We start from the raw sequence: 20584 nt of genomic DNA, 5'->3' as shown, positions 1-20584 counted from the left end.
ACACTGGGTGAAGGTCATTGGCATGCGCCTTTTTGTTTCTTGTATGGAAGATACGCGGAGTGGGGATGGGCCCCTATGGCCAATAACCTAGTTCACCAGAAGCTGAAGGGGATTTTGGAGTTTAGAGTAGTGTGGTTCTTTTGCAACTATTATTATTTGAAAGTTTGTTTTCATACTATGCTTTCTATGAAAATAAAATAAAAATAATTACCGGAGATCTCACTCGGTAGTGCAAAAACTTGGACCTCACAGATAGTCAATGTCTTATTTTTTCCAGGGATGAAGATGGTCACATGTTGTCCAACCATGCCATCACATTCAAAGGCCAGGGTCTGACCGCTTTCCATTGTTGGAATTATTCCACATCTGGTAATTGATAAGCAAAGAGAAGGAGGAGCCAGGGTTAAAATACATCAGGGTGAAGTTACACAAATTTTACACTTCTTATGTTTTATACTCATCAATGATGGGAATGTGGTCATTCTTGAGGAGCTGTTGTATACAGCTGGGGCAAACCCTCAAAATGGAACAGGAAGAGCTTGAGGGTATTATGATTCCCATCTATCCTGAGAATGCCGTGGGACTGTCTAGGAAGAGGTGGAGTATATGACTATTCCTTTATTGTCACTCTAAAAACCGCACTCAAAGCTAAAGCTTATACTTATAGCTTAAAAGAAAAAAAAAAAGAAAAAGTCAATAGCTGACCATTAACCACTTGCTGACCGGTCACGTTGACCCTACTGCGGCAACGTGGCTCGATATCGTCCAGCAGCGTCGACCTACGTCGCTGGACTCCTCCCCTTGTGGGCGGCGCACGCGCGCCACCGGAGGCTCGGTCCCGCTGTATTCAGTCACAGCGGGAGTCAGGCCAGGGGAGGAGAGGCGGTGATCACCGCCGCTCTTCCCCGATCGTCGGGGATCGAGTGTGGAGATCCGCCCGCTTGTGTAAACAAAGCGGGCGGATCTCCTAAGTGACAGGCAGGGTCAGATTACAGGATTCAGCATAGCTGAACCTGCGATCTGTGTCTGTGTCACACAGTCCCCTCCCCCCACACACGTCAGTAAGCACCAGGCATACATTAACCCCTTGATCACCAATAAAAGTTAACCCCTTCCCTGCCAGTGTCATTTTTACAGTAACAGTGCATATTTATAGCACTGATTACTGTAGTAATGTCACTGCTACCCCCAAAAGTGTCAAAAATGTCAAGGGTCCGATCTGTCCGCCGCAATGTCGCGGTCCTGCAAAAAAAAATCGCAGATCGCCGCCATTACTAGTTAAAAAAAAAACAATAAAAATGACATACATTTCCCATAGTTTGTGGATGCGATAACTTTTGCGCAAACCAATCAAAATACGCTTATTGCGATTTTTTTTTACCAAAAATATGTAGCAGAAAACAAATTGGCCTAAAATGTTAAAAAATTTTGATTTTTACATTTTTTGGGGGGAATATGTTTGGGGCGGGTATAGGATTGTGTATATGGGATTGTATGGTTGGGGTGGGTATAGGATTGTGTATATGGGATTGTATGGTTGGGGAGGGTATAGGATTGTGTATATGGGATTGTATGGTTGGGGAGGGTATAGGATTGTGTATATGGGATTGTATGGTTGGGGCGGGTATAGGATTGTGTATATGTGATTGTATGGTTGGGGCGGGTATAGGATTGTGTATATGGGATTGTATGGTTGGGGCGGGTATAGGATTGTGTATATGGGATTGTATGGTTGGGGTGGGTACAGAATTGTGTATACGGGATTGTATGGTTGGGGCGTTTATAGGATTGTGTATATGGGATTGTATGGTTGGGGTGGGTATAGGATTGTGTATATGGGATTGTATGGTTGGGGTGGTATAGGATTGTGTATAGGGGATTGTATGGTTGGGGTGAGTATAGGATTGTGTATAGGGGATTGTATGGTTGGGGTGGGTATAGGATTGTGTATAGGGGATTGTATGGTTGGGGTGGGTATAGTATTGTGTATAGGGGATTGTATGGTTGGGGCGTTTATAGGATTGTGTATATGGGATTGTATGGTTGGGGCGGTATAGGATTGTGTATAGGGGATTGAATGGTTGGGGTGGGTATAGGATTGTGTATAGGAGATTGTATGGTTGGGGTGGGTATAGTATTGTGTATAGGGGATTGTATGGTTGGAGAGTATATGGGATTGTGTGGTTGGGGCGGATATAGGATTGTGTATATGGGATTGTATGGTTGGGGTGGGTATAGGATTGTGTATAGGGGATTGTATGGTTGGAGAGTATATGGGATTGTGTGGTTGGGGCGGGTATAGGATTGTGTATAGGGGATTGTATGGTTGGGGTGGGTATAGTATTGTGTATAGGGGATTGTATGGTTGGAGAGTATATGGGATTGTGTGGTTGGGGCGGGTATAGGATTGTGTATATGGGATTGTATGGTTGGGGTGGGTATAGGATTGTGTATAGGGGATTGTATGGTTGGAGAGTATATGGGATTGTGTGGTTGGGGCGGGTATAGGATTGTGTATAGGGGATTGTATGGTTGGGGTGGGTATAGGATTGTGTATAGGGGATTGTATGGTTGGGTTTTCGTTACTTTTTATTGTTTTTTATTGGTTGAGGATTTTTGTCTTTTTTCAACCTGACTATGTAACTATGTAAGAGCGACCATAGAAACACGCATTATACAGGCATGGTCTCAGAATGTATCAGGAAGCTGGTAAAGAGCAACGACATGCAGCCAATGGCAGAGAGACTGCATGTAGACAGGGATTGGGTTTAGGAGGCTAAAGGAGGTCAGCAGCACTAAGATGCAACAAAGGATGAGAAAAAGTAAAAATATTAAAACAATTTGGAAGTGCGTATGATACACCGTGCATAGAGTGAACTAAGGGTCATCCGGTGAAGGTTGTCTACATCTACTCGAATTTGTGTTTTTCAACATTTCACCAAAGACAATTGTACTTTGGATATTTCGAAACGCCTACTTGATCAAACACAAGAAGACCTTTGAACTTTTGTGTGGTACAGAGTCTGCAGTTATCTAACCAAGGACGATGTAGATACTATAAGGTAAATAAACAGAAAATGACTTACATGGGATTGTTGGTTCCTCCATCTTCTGCTGAGTTTCCAATTCTTATCTGGGCCCCGTTGATCCTTTCTTCACAGCAGTCCCCTCGATTGGTCACTGCAACTGTGAAGACCTTAAACTTTCCCTTGAGATCGACTGTCCACCAGGGGTTGTCCTGCTCTCCCGTGCCGCTGCACTGGATGTAAAGGTAGTTGCTGTCTAGAGAGCCGTCAATGGAGTTTTTGGCTTCTCCGTACATGTTATAGAGACTGGATTGATGAGCGACACCCTTGACAGCCACGTTTGGAGCTGCAAAAGTTCAAACTTACTGTGAGGATAAAATCAAATTTTTCTGATTAATAAAAATGATTACCACGAGCAGGGCTTTTTTTCAGGGGGAACGCGGGGGAACGTAGTTCTGGCACCTCCAACACTGAATGTATTTAAGTGCAAGGGGTGCTGGGGTGTGCTGGACGGTCTATTGATGATGGCTGCTGAGGGATCTAATGTCGCTAGTGGGGAAAGTTTTTTTGAATGGGGGTCTGTTGTTGCTGGAGGAGGACTTGTTGTTGCTGGGAGCAGTGGTGTATTTTGGTTTTGTGCTAACCTAGGCAAGACTAAAATTGGGGCGCCCCCCCCTCCCCCTCCAAAGTAAATTTGCCCCACTCCTTCCTTAACGGATGTGAATCCCTCCAAAATTGAAGTCAAGTCCCAGCGTGAACCCCTGAGATCTCACAAGGGGGGGGGGGGGGTTGTGAGAGAGAGAGAGGGTGGTGGGTGAGAGAGAGGGTGGTGGGTGAGAGAGAGGGGGGTGGGTGAGGGAGAGAGAGAGGGGGTGGGTAAGGGAGGGAGAAAGAGAGGGGGTGAGAGAGAGAGAGAGAGGGGTATGAGAGTAGGAGAGAGGGGGGGGTGAGAGAGAGAGAGGGGGGATGAGAGAGAGAGAGAGAGAGAGGGGGATGAGAGAGAGGGGGTGAGTGAGAGAGAGAGGGGGGTGAGAGTGAGAGAGAGAAGGGTGAGAGAGAAAGGGTGAGAGAGGCAGCTCTAGCAACCAGTGGCCAATAGAGTCTCAGGTGGAGGGGGGGGGGCAGCTTTTTGCTGCCCCCCTGCAAAGTGCCGCCCTAGGCCTGGGCCTTGTTTGCCTAGGCCAAAATACAGCACTGGCTGGGAGTGATCTTATATTTCTGGGGAGTCAGTTGTTGCTAGGAGGGATCTACTGTTGAGAGAGAGGTCTATTGTTGCTGGCTGCTGGAGAATCTAATGTTGCTGCTGGAGGTCTATTGCAATCTAATGTTGCTGCTGGAGGTCGCTGGGGTGGATCTATTGTTGCTGAGGTGGTATTTTGTTGTGGGGGGCATAGTTGTGTGGGTGATATCTTGTTTCTGGGGGGGGGGGTCTATTGTTGCTGGCTGCAGGGGATCTATTTTGCTGCTTTTATTGTTATAATTAACAAGTTCCATACAAATTACTTAGCACCACAGAATGATACTTGGTTCTGTGTTCTCTAAAAGGGGCGGTACTGGGAGGTGGGTAGGGGTTGGGACCAAGGAATGTGCTTGGAGGTGGGTAGGGGGTGGGACCAAGGAATGTGCTTGGAGGTGGGTAGGGGTGGGACCAAGGAATGTGCTTGGGGGTGGGTAGGGGGTGGGACCAAGGAATGTGCTTGGAGGTGGGTAGGGGGTGGGACCAAGGAATGTGCTTGGGGGTGGGTAGGGGGTGGGATCAAGGAATGTGCTTGGGGGTGGGTAGGGGGTGGGACCAAGGAATGTGCTTGGGGGTGGGTAGGGGAGGAGACAAGGGTCGACTTAGAAGGGGCGGAGTTCCTTTACCTACTCTCCGAGAAAAAAATCCCTGACCATGAGATATCAACAGGTAGAAACACAAACCAAACAATTCACCGTACCTCCATTTGGAGTCTTTAAGACTACTGGGACCGTCACTTGATCTAGAGTAATGAAAGAGAATTTTTATTTGTTAATTTCCATTTATAATCATCTTTATTCATTATCATTATTTTTCTTTTTTTTGTGTGTGTGTGAAATCCAGAACCTCACCCCCACTGTCTGCTGAAAAACCAAAGACCTGGACTTCACACAAAACGAGATGTTCAGTCCGTCCCGGGATGGTGATTGTCACATATTGGCCGGTCATTCCTTGGCAAGAGAAGGAGAGAGTCTCCCCTGATTCAATGGAAGCGATGACGCCACAACTGAAACAACAAGAGGACATTTCTTAACCACTTGACCCCCCCTTCATGACCAGGCCATGTTTTGCTATTCAGCCCTGCGCTACTTTAACTGGCAATTTCCTTGGTCATGCAACACTCTACCCAAATCAAATATCATTTTTTTTTACACAAATAGAGAGATCTTTTGGTAATATACTCCAGCCTTTTTCAACCAGGGTGCAGTGGCATCCCACCCTGGGGTGCCTCCTGGTTTCTTCGGGGGTGCCTTGGTAAAATAGCAAATATTTCCACAGGTTTTTACTTTGTAGAATTACAACTCTGGGCACTGTGCAGGTCAAGCCACTGGCACCCTGACAACTCTGGGCACTGAGCAGGTCAAGCCACTGGCACCCTGACAACTCTGGGCACTGAGCAGGTTAAGCCACTGGCCCCCTGACAACTCTGGGCACTGAGCAGGTCAAGCCACTGGCACCCTGACAACTCTGGGCACTGTGCGGGTCAAGCCACTGGCACCCTGACAACTCTGGGCACTGTGCAGGTCAAGCCACTGGCACCCTAACAACTCTGGGCACTGTGCGGGTCAAGCCACTGGCCCCCTGACAACTCTGGGCACTGAGCAGGTCAAGCCACTGGCCCCCTGACAACTCTGGGCACTGAGCAGGTCAAGCCACTGGCACCCTGACAACTCTGGGCACTGTGCGGGTCAAGCCACTGGCACCCTGACAACTCTGGGCACTGTGCAGGTCAAGCCACTGGCACCCTGACAACTCTGGGCACTATGCAGGTCAAGCCACTGGCACCCTGACAACTCTGGGCACTGTGCAGGTCAAGCCACTAGCACCCTGACAACTCTGGGCACTGAGCAGGTCAAGCCACTGGCACCCTGACAACTCTGGGCACTGAGCAGGTCAAGCCACTGGCACCCTGACAACTCTGGGCACTGAGCAGGTCAAGCCACTGGCCCCCTGACAACTCTGGGCACTGAGCAGGTCAAGCCACTGGCACCCTGACAACTCTGGGCACTGAGCAGGTCAAGCCACTGGCACCCTGACAACTCTGGGCACTGAGCAGGTCAAGCCACTGGCCCCCTGACAACTCTGGGCACAGTGCAGGTCAAGCCACTGGCACCCTGACAACTCTGGGCACTGTGCAGGTCAAGCCACTGGCCCCCTGACAACTCTGGGCACTGTGCAGGTCAAGCCACTGGCACCCTGACAACTCTTCGCACTGTGCAGGTCAAGCCACTGGCACCCTGACAGCTGTGGGCACTGTGCAGGTCAAGCCACTGGCACCCTGACAACTCTGGGCACTGTGCAGGTCAAGCCACTGGCACCCTGACAACTCTGGGCACTGTGCAGGTCAAGCCACTGGCACCCTGACAACTCTGGGCACTGTGCAGGTCAAGCCACTGGCACCCTGACAACTCTGGGCACTGTGCAGGTCAAGCCACTGGCACCCTGACAACTCTGGGCACTGTGCGGGTCAAGCCACTGGCACCCTGAAAACCAGTGACATCACTGGTTGATAAGGAGAAAGACGGGTGCTTGAACAGAATCCTTTTTTTACTCCTTCTCATCCCTTCCCCATCAGCACCGGGGTCACATTAGTAAACAGAAGAATAGAATCTGAGGGAGAAGAGAAACCCTAGAATACTAGTCCGTACCAGTTTGTAATAGTGGAGGAATAAATCACTTTTAATGTTGGATGGCCCATGTGTATGGATGTTGCTGCCCTTATGTGAAACTATTAGTTTAGGGTTTTTACATTTTAGAATGGGGTGCCTCGAGATTGTGCAGAATTGTTAAGGGTTCTGCAACTGAAAAAAGGTTGGGAAACACGGATATACACTGCCTGGCCAAAAAACAAGTCACCACCAAAAAAAAAAAAAAAGGTCACACATTCTAATATTTGATTGGCTTTGATTACGGCACGCATTCGATGTGGCATTGTTTCGATAATCTTTCGCAATGTCACAGATTTATTTTCCCTCCAGTGTTGCCTTAATTTATCACCAAGATTTTGTATTGATGATGGGAGAGTCGGAGCGCAAATCCTTCTCCCGCACATCCCAAACATTCTCCATGGGGTGAGATCTGGGCTCTGTGGTGGCCAATCCATGTGTGACAATAATGTCTCCTCCTCCCTGAACCACTCTTTCACAATCTGTTCCCGATGAATCCTGGCATTGTCATCCTGGAATATTCCTGTGCCATCAGGGAAAAAAAAATCCATTGATGGAATAACCTGCTCATTCAGTATATTCAGGGAGTCGGCTGACCTCATTCAGTATATTCAGGGAGTCAGCTGACCTCATTCCGTATATTCAGGGAGTCAGCTGACCTCATTCCATATATTCAGGGAGTCAGCTGACCTCATTCCGTATATTCAGGGAGTCAGCTGACCTCATTCAGTATATTCAGGGAGTCAGCTGACCTCATTCCGTATATTCAGGGAGTCAGCTGACCTCATTCCGTATATTCAGGGAGTCAGCTGACCTCATTCCATATATTCAGGGAGTCAGCTGACCTCATTCCGTATATTCAGGGAGTCAGCTGACCTCATTCAGTATATTCAGGGAGTCAGCTGACCTCATTCCGTATATTCAGGGAGTCAGCTGACCTCATTCCGTATATTCAGGGAGTCAGCTGACCTCATTCCGTATATTCAGGGAGTCAGCTGACCTCATTCAGTATATTCAGGGAGTCAGCTGACCTCATTCAGTATATTCAGGGAGTCAGCTGACCTCATTCCGTATATTCAGGGAGTCAGCTGACCTCATTCCGTATATTCAGGGAGTCAGCTGACCTCATTCAGTATATTCAGGGAGTCAGCTGACCTCATTCCGTATATTCAGGGAGTCAGCTGACCTCATTCCGTATATTCAGGGAGTCAGCTGACCTCATTCCGTATATTCAGGGAGTCAGCTGACCTCATTCAGTATATTCAGGGAGTCAGCTGACCTCATTCCGTATATTCAGGGAGTCAGCTGACCTCATTCCGTATATTCAGGGAGTCAGCTGACCTCATTCCGTATATTCAGGGAGTCAGCTGACCTCATTCCGTATATTCAGGGAGTCAGCTGACCTCATTCAGTATATTCAGGGAGTCAGCTGACCTCATTCCGTATATTCAGGGAGTCAGCTGACCTCATTCCGTATATTCAGGGAGTCAGCTGACCTCATTCCGTATATTCAGGGAGTCAGCTGACCTCATTCAGTATATTCAGGGAGTCAGCTGACCTCATTCCATATATTCAGGGAGTCAGCTGACCTCATTCCGTATATTCAGGGAGTCAGCTGACCTCATTCAGTATATTCAGGGAGTCAGCTGACCTCAGTCCCCATATTTTCAATGAGTCAGCTGACCTCATTCAGTATATTCAGGGAGTCAGCTGACCTCATTTAGTATATTCAGGGAGTCAGCTGACCTCATTCCGTATATTCAGGGAGTCAGCTGACCTCATTCCGTATATTCAGGGAGTCAGCTGACCTCATTCCGTATATTCAGGGAGTCAGCTGACCTCATTCCGTATATTCAGGGAGTCAGCTGACCTCATTCCGTATATTCAGGGAGTCAGCTGACCTCATTCCGTATATTCAGGGAGTCAGCTGACCTCATTCCGTATATTCAGGGAGTCAGCTGACCTCATTCCATATATTCAGGGAGTCGGCTGACCTCATTCCGTATATTCAGGGAGTCAGCTGACCTCATTCCGTATATTCAGGGAGTCAGCTGACCTCATTCAGTATATTCAGGGAGTCAGCTGACCTCAGTCCCCATATTTTCAATGAGTCAGCTGACCTCATTCAGTATATTCAGGGAGTCAGCTGACCTCATTTAGTATATTCAGGGAGTCAGCTGACCTCATTCCGTATATTCAGGGAGTCAGCTGACCTCATTCCGTATATTCAGGGAGTCAGCTGACCTCATTCCATATATTCAGGGAGTCAGCTGACCTCATTCCGTATATTCAGGGAGTCAGCTGACCTCATTCAGTATATTCAGGGAGTCAGCTGACCTCATTCCGTATATTCAGGGAGTCAGCTGACCTCATTCCGTATATTCAGGGAGTCAGCTGACCTCATTCCGTATATTCAGGGAGTCAGCTGACCTCATTCCATATATTCAGGGAGTCAGCTGACCTCATTCAGTATATTCAGGGAGTCAGCTGACCTCATTCCGTATATTCAGGGAGTCAGCTGACCTCATTCCGTATATTCAGGTAGTCAGCTGACCTCATTCCGTATATTCAGGGAGTCAGCTGACCTCATTCCATATATTCAGGGAGTCGGCTGACCTCATTCCGTATATTCAGAGTCGGCTGACCTCATTCCATATATTCAGGGAGTCAGCTGACCTCATTCCGTATATTCAGAGTCGGCTGACCTCATTCCGTATATTCAGGGAGTCAGCTGACCTCATTCCGTATATTCAGAGTCGGCTGACCTCATTCCGTATATTCAGGGAGTCAGCTGACCTCATTCCGTATATTCAGGGAGTCAGCTGACCTCATTCCGTATATTCAGAGAGTCAGCTGACCTCATTCCGTATATTCAGGTAGTCAGCTGACCTCATTCCGTATATTCAGGTAGTCAGCTGACCTCATTCAGTATATTGAGGGAGTCAGCTGACCTCATTCAGTATATTGAGGGAGTCAGCTGACTTCATTCCGTATATTCAGGGAGTCAGCTGACCTCATTCCATATATTCAGGGAGTCGGCTGACCTCATTCCGTATATTCAGGGAGTCGGCTGACCTCATTCCATATATTCAGGGAGTCAGCTGACCTCATTCCGTATATTCAGGGAGTCAGCTGACCTCATTCCGTATATTCAGGGGGTCAGCTGACCTCATTCCGTATATTCAGGGAGTCAGCTGACCTCATTCTGTATATTCAGGGAGTCAGCTGACATCATTCCGTATATTCAGGGGGTCAGCTGACCTCATTCCGTATATTCAGGGAGTCAGCTGACCTCATTCCGTATATTCAGGTAGTCAGCTGACCTCATTCCGTATATTCAGGGAGTCAGCTGACCTCATTCAGTATATTCAGGGAGTCAGCTGACCTCATTCCGTATATTCAGGGAGTCAGCTGACCTCATTCTGTATATTCAGGAAGTCAGCTGACCTCATTCTGTATATTCAGGGAGTCAGCTGACCTCATTCCGTATATTCAGGGAGTCAGCTGACCTCATTCCATATATTCAGGGAGTCAGCTGACCTCATTCCATATATTCAGGGAGTCGGCTGACCTCATTCCATATATTCAGGGAGTCAGCTGACCTCATTCCGTATATTCAGGGAGTCAGCTGACCTCATTCCGTATATTCAGGGAGTCAGCTGACCTCATTCTGTATATTCAGGAAGTCAGCTGACCTCATTCCGTATATTCAGGGAGTCAGCTGACCTCATTCCGTATATTCAGGGAGTCAGCTGACCTCATTCTGTATATTCAGGAAGTCAGCTGACCTCATTCTGTATATTCAGGGAGTCAGCTGACCTCATTCAGTATATTCAGGGAGTCAGCTGACCTCATTCTGTATATTCAGGTAGTCAGCTGACCTCATTCCGTATATTCAGGGAGTCAGCTGACCTCATTCCGTATATTCAGGGAGTCAGCTGACCTCATTCTGTATATTCAGGGAGTCAGCTGACCTCATTCCATATATTCAGGGAGTCAGCTGACCTCATTCCGTATATTCAGGGAGTCAGCTGACCTCATTCTGTATATTCAGGGAGTCAGCTGACCTCATTCCATATATTCAGGGAGTCAGCTGACCTCATTCAGTATATTCAGGGAGTCAGCTGACCTCATTCCGTATATTCAGGGAGTCAGCTGACCTCATTCTGTATATTCAGGAAGTCAGCTGACCTCATTCCGTATATTCAGGGAGTCAGCTGACCTCATTCCGTATATTCAGGGAGTCAGCTGACCTCATTCTGTATATTCAGGAAGTCAGCTGACCTCATTCTGTATATTCAGGGAGTCAGCTGACCTCATTCCGTATATTCAGGGAGTCAGCTGACCTCATTCCGTATATTCAGAGTCGGCTGACCTCATTCCGTATATTCAGGGAGTCAGCTGACCTCATTCTGTATATTCAGGGAGTCAGCTGACCTCATTCCGTATATTCAGGGAGTCAGCTGACCTCATTCAGTATATTCAGGGAGTCAGCTGACCTCATTCTGTATATTCAGGGAGTCAGCTGACCTCATTCCGTATATTCAGGGAGTCAGCTGACCTCATTCCGTATATTCAGGGAGTCAGCTGACCTCATTCCGTATATTCAGGGAGTCAGCTGACCTCATTCAGTATATTCAGGGAGTCAGCTGACCTCATTCCGTATATTCAGGGAGTCAGCTGACCTCATTCCGTATATTCAGGGAGTCAGCTGACCTCATTCCGTATATTCAGGGAGTCAGCTGACCTCATTCTGTATATTCAGGTAGTCAGCTGACCTCATTCCGTATATTCAGGGAGTCAGCTGACCTCATTCTGTATATTCAGGGAGTCAGCTGACCTCATTCAGTATATTCAGGGAGTCAGCTGACCTCATTCAGTATATTCAGGGAGTCAGCTGACCTCATTCAGTATATTCAGGGAGTCAGCTGACCTCATTCCATATATTCAGGGAGTCAGCTGACCTCATTCCGTATATTCAGGGAGTCAGCTGACCTCATTCAGTATATTCAGGGAGTCAGCTGACCTCATTCCATATATTCAGGGAGTCAGCTGACCTCATTCTGTATATTCAGGAAGTCAGCTGACCTCATTCCGTATATTCAGGGAGTCAGCTGACCTCATTCCGTAAATTCAGGGAGTCAGCTGACCTCATTCTGTATATTCAGGAAGTCAGCTGACCTCATTCTGTATATTCAGAGTCGGCTGACCTCATTCCGTATATTCAGGGAGTCAGCTGACCTCATTCTGTATATTCAGGGAGTCAGCTGACCTCATTCCGTATATTCAGGGAGTCAGCTGACCTCATTCAGTATATTCAGGGAGTCAGCTGACCTCATTCTGTATATTCAGGGAGTCAGCTGACCTCATTCCGTATATTCAGGGAGTCAGCTGACCTCATTCCATATATTCAGGGAGTCAGCTGACCTCATTCCGTATATTCAGGGAGTCAGCTGACCTCATTCCGTATATTCAGGGAGTCAGCTGACCTCATTCCGTATATTCAGGGAGTCAGCTGACCTCATTCCGTATATTCAGGGAGTCAGCTGACCTCATTCTGTATATTCAGGTAGTCAGCTGACCTCATTCCGTATATTCAGGGAGTCAGCTGACCTCATTCTGTATATTCAGGTAGTCAGCTGACCTCATTCCGTATATTCAGGGAGTCAGCTGACCTCATTCTGTATATTCAGGTAGTCAGCTGACCTCATTCCGTATATTCAGGGAGTCAGCTGACCTCATTCAGTATATTCAGGGAGTCAGCTGACCTCATTCTGTATATTCAGGGAGTCAGCTGACCTCATTCTGTATATTCAGGGAGTCAGCTGACCTCATTCCGTATATTCAGGGAGTCAGCTGACCTCATTCCGTATATTCAGGGAGTCAGCTGACCTCATTCCGTATATTCAGGGAGTCAGCTGACCTCATTCCGTATATTCAGGGAGTCAGCTGACCTCATTCCGTATATTCAGGGAGTCAGCTGACCTCATTCCGTATATTCAGGGAGTCAGCTGACCTCATTCCGTATATTCAGGGAGTCAGCTGACCTCATTCAGTATATTCAGGGAGTCAGCTGACCTCATTCTGTATATTCAGGGAGTCAGCTGACCTCATTCTGTATATTCAGGGAGTCAGCTGACCTCATTCCGTATATTCAGGGAGTCAGCTGACCTCATTCCGTATATTCAGGGAGTCAGCTGACCTCATTCCGTATATTCAGGGAGTCAGCTGACCTCATTCAGTATATTCAGGGAGTCAGCTGACCTCATTCAGTATATTCAGGGAGTCAGCTGACCTCATTCCGTATATTCAGGGAGTCAGCTGACCTCATTCTGTATATTCAGGGAGTCAGCTGACCTCATTCCGTATATTCAGGGAGTCAGCTGACCTCATTCCGTATATTCAGGGAGTCAGCTGACCTCATTCCGTATATTCAGGTGGTCAGCTGACCTCATTATTTGGGTACATGCAGGAAATATCCAATAGGAGAGTCACTGCATACTTAGTTTAGATAGTTGCTTAGTTAATTCCAGGTGGCGACTTTTTTTGTGGCCAGGCAGTGTATAAACATCACTTGGGGTTTATTTTATGCTATATAACTAAAAAACATTTTGAAAAAACAAAACAAAAAAACCCCAAAAAGATTATTCTTCATAAATTTAGGCCAAAATGTATTCTTCTACATTTCTTTGGTACAAATAAACTTAAATCAGAGTATGTTTTAGTCTGTAGGAAAGTTCCACAAACTATGGTATATACACTATATTACAGGGGGTAAAAAAGCCCCTTTATCAGGGCTTGATGAGTCAAGCTTAGACCAATATAACTATGCATATACAGTACATTATATTACCAAAAGTATTGGGACGCCGGCCTTTACACACACATGAACTTTAATGGCATCCCAGTCTTAGTCCGTAGGGTTCAATATTGAGTTGGCTCCACCCTTTGCAGCTATAACAGCTTCAACTCTTCTGGGAAGGCTGTCCACAAGGTTTAGGAGTGTCTATGGGAATGTTTCACCAGAAGCGCATTTGTGAGGCCAGGCACTGATGTCGGAGGAGAAGGCCTGGCTCACAGTCTCCACTCTAATTCATCCCAAAGGTGTTTTATAAGGTTGAGGTCAGGATTCTGTGCAGGACAGTCAAGTTCCTCCACCCCAAACTCGCTCATCCATGTCTGTATGGACCTTGCTTTGTGCACTGGTGTGCAGGCATGTTGGAACAGGGAGGGGCCATCCCCAAACTCCTCCCACAAAGTTGGGAGCATGAAATTGCCCAAAATGTCTTGGTATGCTGACGCCTTAAGAGTTCCCTTCACTGGAACTAAGGGGCCAAGCCCAACCCCTGAAAAAAAACAGTCATGTTCCTTCACCCCAAACTCACTCATCCATGTCTTTATGGACCTTGCTTTGTGCACTGGTCCAAATCATTTGGTGGAGGGGGGATTATGGTGTAGGGGAGGGGGGATTATGATGTGGAGGGGGGATTATGATGTGGGGGTGTTTTTCAGGGGTTGGAATTGGCCCCTTAGTTCCAGTGAAGGGAACTCTTAAGGCGTGTAAAGGGCAGGTGCCCAAAAAGTTTGGTAATATAGTGTATACCTGAAAATTGATCAATCCTGATGTACGGACAGCCGATCTCATTTCTTGAGACCTGAAAATGCCAGGACAGTACAAATACCTCCTTTTTGGAAAATAGACTTTCCGAGGTATTTAGTAAGAGGCATGGCGAGTTTTTTGAAGTTATAATTTTTTGTTACAATTTTGAAAAAAAATATTAAATAGAAACAATTTTTTTTTTTTTTTTACTTACTGTCATCAGTGCAGCACAGTATCATGATATACAGTAACTGGTGTGGCGGTGATCAGGATACTGACTGGTGACAGTATGTTTGTAAAAAAAAAAAAAAAAAAAATGTATTCAATTTTAAACATTTTTTTCTTTTTTTTTTAGAGAGATTTTCTTTTGTTTTTTAAGATTTTTTTTTTTTTACATACTGGCCTCAAAGTAGTTAAGTGTCACTATAGTGACACTGGAGGGGGGATGGGGGTAATCAGAGATTTTTTTACACTGGTATTGCTTATAACCGTGATGATCACTGTTATAAGCAATAGTAAGCAAGCTGTCACTAAGTAATTTTCTATTTTCTTTACACTCACTGGCACTGGGGAATTCCATACTTTCATTGGCCTCAGTCCAGCCTCCATAAAGTCTGAAGGACAGGAATTTTACCCTTTTTTTTTTTTATAGAAAATTTGGAGACCCCAGCCTTTGATGATCTCACACTACAGATATACAGCTATGAGGATGCAGAACACGAGTGCCTAGGCACAGGAATAATTGGAAGAATTGAAGACACAAAGATAAATCTTTTATGGTACTGCTTAGCAACTTCTAGATGTTCCATCATAGATAGATAGCAAATCTTCTCATGTTTGAGTTCTGCTCCACTTTAACCACTTGCCGACCGCCGCAAGTAAATATACTGCGGCGGTCAGCCCCGGCCAGGCAACGTGACATATATATACATCACTAGCCTGTCACCGGCTTGTGAGCCAATAGCGGGCGCGCGCCCGCCGCGGCTCGTTCACTAAGGAGTCCGTGCGTGTGACCGGTGGACCCGATGTCCGCCGGTCACTCGCCGATCATCGGTAGAGAGGGAGAAAGGCAGGCAGCTGAGGTAAACAAGCCGCCTGTCATTCTCCCTGGTGTAAAAATGGAGATCAGAAGGTTCTATTATGTAGGACCGTTGATCTCTGTTTTTACAATAGTAGCCATGTCCAATCACAGTTAGAAACACGCCCCTAGGACACACTTAACCCCTCCCTCTCCAATACAGTTAACCCCTTCCCTGCCAGTGTCATTATTACAGTAACAGTGCATATGTATAGCACTGATTACTGTAGTAATGTCACTGGTACCCCCAAAAATGTCAGTCAAGGGTCCGATCTGTCCGCCGCAATGTGGCAGTACCGCAAAAAAAATTTCAGATCGCCGCCATTACGCGTTAAAAAAAAAAACACCAAAAATGACAAAAATCTTTCCCTTAGTTAGTAAACGCAATAACTTTTGTGCAAACCAATCAAAATACGCTTTTTGCGATTTTTTTTTTTTTACCAAACATATGTAGCGTAAACAAATTGGCCGAAAATGTTAAAACATTTTGATTTTTACATTTTTTTGGGGGGGAATTTCATATAAAAAAATGTGAAAAATATTGTTATTTTTGCAAAATTTACTCTATTTTTTTGTTTATAGCGCATGATCAAAAAATCGCACAGCTGATCAAATACCACCAAAAGAAAGCTCTGTTTGTGGGAAAAAAAAGGACATTAAATTTGTTTGGGTACAGCGTCGCACGACCGCGCAATTGTCCGTTAAAGTCACGCAGTAAAAAAATCTCAAAAAAACCCCTGGTCAGGAAGGGGGTAAAATCTTCCGAGGCTTAAGTGGTTAAGCAACTACAGCGCAATGCACAATTTATAATCACCTATTATGAGCGCAGCGTTTCTTCTCTTTTATGCAATTTATAAAGAGAAACAACTGAAAATATAACAAATAAACATAAAGGTAAAACAATCAGTTCAGCAGAATGGACTCATAGAAAGTCCATGTAAACAAATAACATCGAATGTTCACCTGGGGTTTGATTTTCCTCCATTGCTCGGATCGTTTCCAATTCGGATCTCTGCCCCAAAAATCCGTTCCCTACAACATTCCAGGACACGGTTGGTGACGGCCACAGACATGATCTTGTGAGGTTTTTTAAGGTCCACCATCCACCAGGGTCCCTCATCCTGCTTTGTATAGGAGCACTGAGCCCTCAGGTAATTCCTGGCCAAAGAACCGTCGTTGGCGTTCTGCGCACTTCCATAATAAGACAGGGTGCTGGATTGGGTGGGAATGCCACGAAGAGCCACATTTGGAGCTGTGATACATAATATCAATGTGTGAGGGGTTCATTATATACACAGCAACTCTGTAATCATACTATTATATCAGACATATCTATGAAGGCCCACTATGTACATTGTAACGGTTCGCAGTCATTTCTTGGTTCATTATTCCTGATGGTATTTATTGGAATCGATCCAAACTGATCATGTGACTGAAGATCAGCAACCATAAATGGGACATTGTATCCCACTATAGGAGCAGTGAGAGTGCCAATGTCCTAAGGCAGATCAATAGAATCATCACAACAAAATCCTTTCTTCTACTCAGATTGTCCGAAAATGAAACATAATATTCATAATTTTATAAGAAAAGAAGTATCTTCCATCATGCTTGAGGTCATTGTAGCCGTATTAGTGCACTTGCGACAGAGACAATTGAGTTCTGTCCGTGATACTTTTTTTATTTGCACTAACATACAATTTTTCAGGACAAGCTTTCGGGGTCCCCTTCTTCAAGAAGGTGTCTAAAAGTGTCACACACACAAATGGGGCCTTTAATATAACGGGATTACACAACTGCACCTCCAGTAATGTTCTGTACCTCATCCAATACAGGATCATACAACTGCACCTCCAGTAATGTTCTGTACCTCATCCAATACAGGATCACACAACTGCACCTCCAGTAATGTTCTGTACCTCATCCAATACAGGATCATACAACTGCACCTCCAGTAATGTTCTGTACCTCATCCAATACAGGATCACACAACTGCACCTCCAGTAATGTTGTGTACCTCATCCAATACAGGATCATACAACTGCACCTCCAGTAATGTTCTGTACCTCATCCAATACAGGATCATACAACTGCACCTCCAGTAATGTTCTGTACCTCATCCAATACAGGATCACACAACTGTACCTCCAGTAATGTTCTGTACCTCATCCAATACAGGATCACACAACTGTACCTCCAGTAATGTTCTGTACCTCATCCAATACAGGATCATACAACTGTACCTCCAGTAATGTTCTGTACCTCATCCAATACAGGATCATACAACTGCACCTCCAGTAATGTTCTGTACCTCATCCAATACAGGATCATACAACTGCACCTCCAGTAATGTTCTGTACCTCATCCAATACAGGATCACACAACTGCACCTCCAGTAATGTTGTGTACCTCATCCAATACAGGATCATACAACTGCACCTCCAGTAATGTTCTGTACCTCATCCAATGCAAAAGATGTAGCAAAGGATCCTATGTAGGCGAAACAGGACAGAAGTTGCAAGCGAGGATGAATTTGCACAGACATACCATCAAGGAACATAAGGAAGATAGTTTCTGTACACCTGTGGGACATCATTTTTTTTACAACCGGACCACACTATAGAAGACCTCAATGTTTTAGTTCTTAAAGGGAATTTCAGAACCATCCAGGAAAGGAAAACTTTTGAATTAAGAATGATACTTCTTTTTGACACAAAAAAATAACGGCTTAAATTTAGATATGGGTTTCCTTACTCATTATCCTACAGTTTTACCACCCCCTCTGTGACTATCACCCCCACCTTCCCCCGTCTTCAACTCTCCCTCTATCTTATCTCACTAACTATGCCAGTTTTATTACCATTGCCAGTTACATTTCTTTATGTTTGTTTGGCTTTCTCTTTTTTTTCCTTTGGCTTAGAGATTTTGTGGTTTTTACCATTCTGCTAAACATTTTGTGAATCAGTACTGCTTGGATCTTAAAGAAGGGGACGTTCTCCGAAAGCTTGTATGTTAGTGCAAATAAATAAAGTATCACGGACAGAACTCAATTGTCTCTATAAGAAAAGAAGCAAATACAAATTTCTTACCTGGTTGAACAAATCTCTCACTAGGAGGGCTTAATGCATCTAGGAAAAAACACATGATAGCATTATAGATCGATCGATCTGTCTGTCTATCTATCATTGCGCTATGTATCTGTCTATCATTGCTCTGTCCGTCTGTCTGTCTATCATTGCTCTGTCTGTCTGTCTATCATTGCTCTGTCTGTCTGTCTATCATTGCTCCGTCTATCTGTCTATCATTGCTCCGTCTGTCTATCATTGCTCTGTCTGTCTATCATTGCTCTGTCTGTCTGTCTCCCTGTCTGTCTCTCTGTCTGTCTGTCTATCATTGCTCTGTCTGTCTGTCTCCCTGTCTGTCTGTCTGTCTGTCATTGCTCTGTCTGTCTGTCTGTCTATCATAGCTCTGTCTGTCTGTCTATCATTGCTCTGTCTGTCTGTCTGTCTATCATAGCTCTGTCTGTCTGTCTATCATAGCTCTGTCTGTCTGTCTATCATTGCTCTGTCTGTCTGTCTATCATTGCTCTGTCTGTCTGTCTGTCTATCATTGCTCTGTCTGTCTGTCTGTCTATCATAGCTCTGTCTGTCTGTCTATCATTGCTCTGTCTGTCTGTCTGTCTGTCTATCATAGCTCTGTCTGTCTGTCTATCATTGCTCTGTCTGTCTGTCTATCATTGCTCTGTCTGTCTGTCTATCATAGCTCTGTCTGTCTGTCTATCATTGCTCTGTCTGTCTGTCTGTCTATCATTGCTCTGTCTGTCTGTCTATCATTGCTCTGTCTGTCTGTCTATCATTGCTCTGTCTGTCTGTCTATCATAGCTCTGTCTGTCTGTCTATCATTGCTCTGTCTGTCTGTCTGTCTATCATAGCTCTGTCTGTCTGTCTATCATTGCTCTGTCTGTCTGTCTATCATAGCTCTGTCTGTCTGTCTATCATTGCTCTGTCTGTCTGTCTGTCTATCATAGCTCTGTCTGTCTGTCTATCATTGCTCTGTCTGTCTGTCTATCATTGCTCTGTCTGTCTGTCTATCATTGCTCTGTCTGTCTGTCTATCATTGCTCTGTCTGTCTGTCTATCATTGCTCTGTCTGTCTGTCTGTCTATCATAGCTCTGTCTGTCTGTCTATCATTGCTCTGTCTGTCTGTCTATCATTGCTCTGTCTGTCTGTCTATCATAGCTCTGTCTGTCTGTCTATCATTGCTCTGTCTGTCTGTCTATCATTGCTCTGTCTGTCTGTCTATCATTGCTCTGTCTGTCTGTCTATCATTGCTCTGTCTGTCTGTCTATCATTGTTCTGTCTGTCTATCATTGCTCTCTCTGTCTATCATTGCTGTGTCTGTCTGTCTCTCTGTCTGTCTGTCTATCATTGCTCTCTCTGTCTATCATTGCTCTGTCTGTCTGTCTGTCTGTCTGTCTGTCTGTCTATCATTGCTCTCTCTGTCTATCATTGCTGTGTCTGTCTGTCTATTTCTCTCACAATGGCAGTGACTGACCTGTGTTTGCCCCACACAGAGCGGTCAGAAGAAGAAGTTTCCAGATGATGGAGGAGCCCATGGTGCGGAGCTCTTTCTGCAGATTCTGGTGATTTGTATCTTTTGCTCTCTCTGGTTTTATGTATTTTGTAAAACAAACATTCCGCCCTCAGAAAAGGGCAAAGTAGAAATCCCTCTGTTGAAATTCAGTTTGCTCTCCTTGTGTCCAAAATCTTTTTGTAAGGCCATCCCTGCCAATGTAGACCGATCGTTATCTCCGGTATCACTGAGCACACTTGGGAAGGACTGAGTCTTTCTGGAACTTTGTATTCTGTGTATACAGATTTATATCTTTCTTCTTGATAGAGATGGAAGTGTTCCCAACCACTTAAGCCCCAGGCCTGTTTTTCACACTCTGTGTTTACAAGTTAAAATCAGTTTTTT

The 20584-nt window shown here is 45.4% G+C and overlaps 1 protein-coding gene across 1 annotated transcript in view; it reads right to left on the bottom strand.

Moving 5' to 3' along the window:
- LOC309561706 (uncharacterized protein) overlaps window positions 1-20280 on the bottom strand; it is a gene marked incomplete at its 3' end in the record, with an annotated part of 68456 nt that extends 48176 nt beyond the window's left edge. The window contains exons 1-7 of the mRNA XM_082265692.1: window positions 20162-20280; window positions 18697-18735; window positions 16571-16859; window positions 5115-5269; window positions 4964-5005; window positions 3087-3372; window positions 212-366 (exon numbers count right to left, since the gene is read on the bottom strand). Coding sequence (XP_082121818.1) covers window positions 212-366; window positions 3087-3372; window positions 4964-5005; window positions 5115-5269; window positions 16571-16859; window positions 18697-18735; window positions 20162-20222 — 1027 coding nt within the window. The 5' untranslated portion in view covers window positions 20223-20280. The remainder of the gene's footprint in view (window positions 1-211; window positions 367-3086; window positions 3373-4963; window positions 5006-5114; window positions 5270-16570; window positions 16860-18696; window positions 18736-20161) is intronic.
- Between the last annotated feature and the right edge of the window lie 304 nt (window positions 20281-20584).

Source organism: Pelophylax lessonae, assembly GCF_965119305.1.
Source record: "Pelophylax lessonae genome assembly, chromosome: 8".
In the NCBI taxonomy this organism is placed as follows: Eukaryota; Metazoa; Chordata; class Amphibia; order Anura; family Ranidae; genus Pelophylax; species Pelophylax lessonae.
This window is presented reverse-complemented; position numbering and strand designations above follow the sequence as displayed.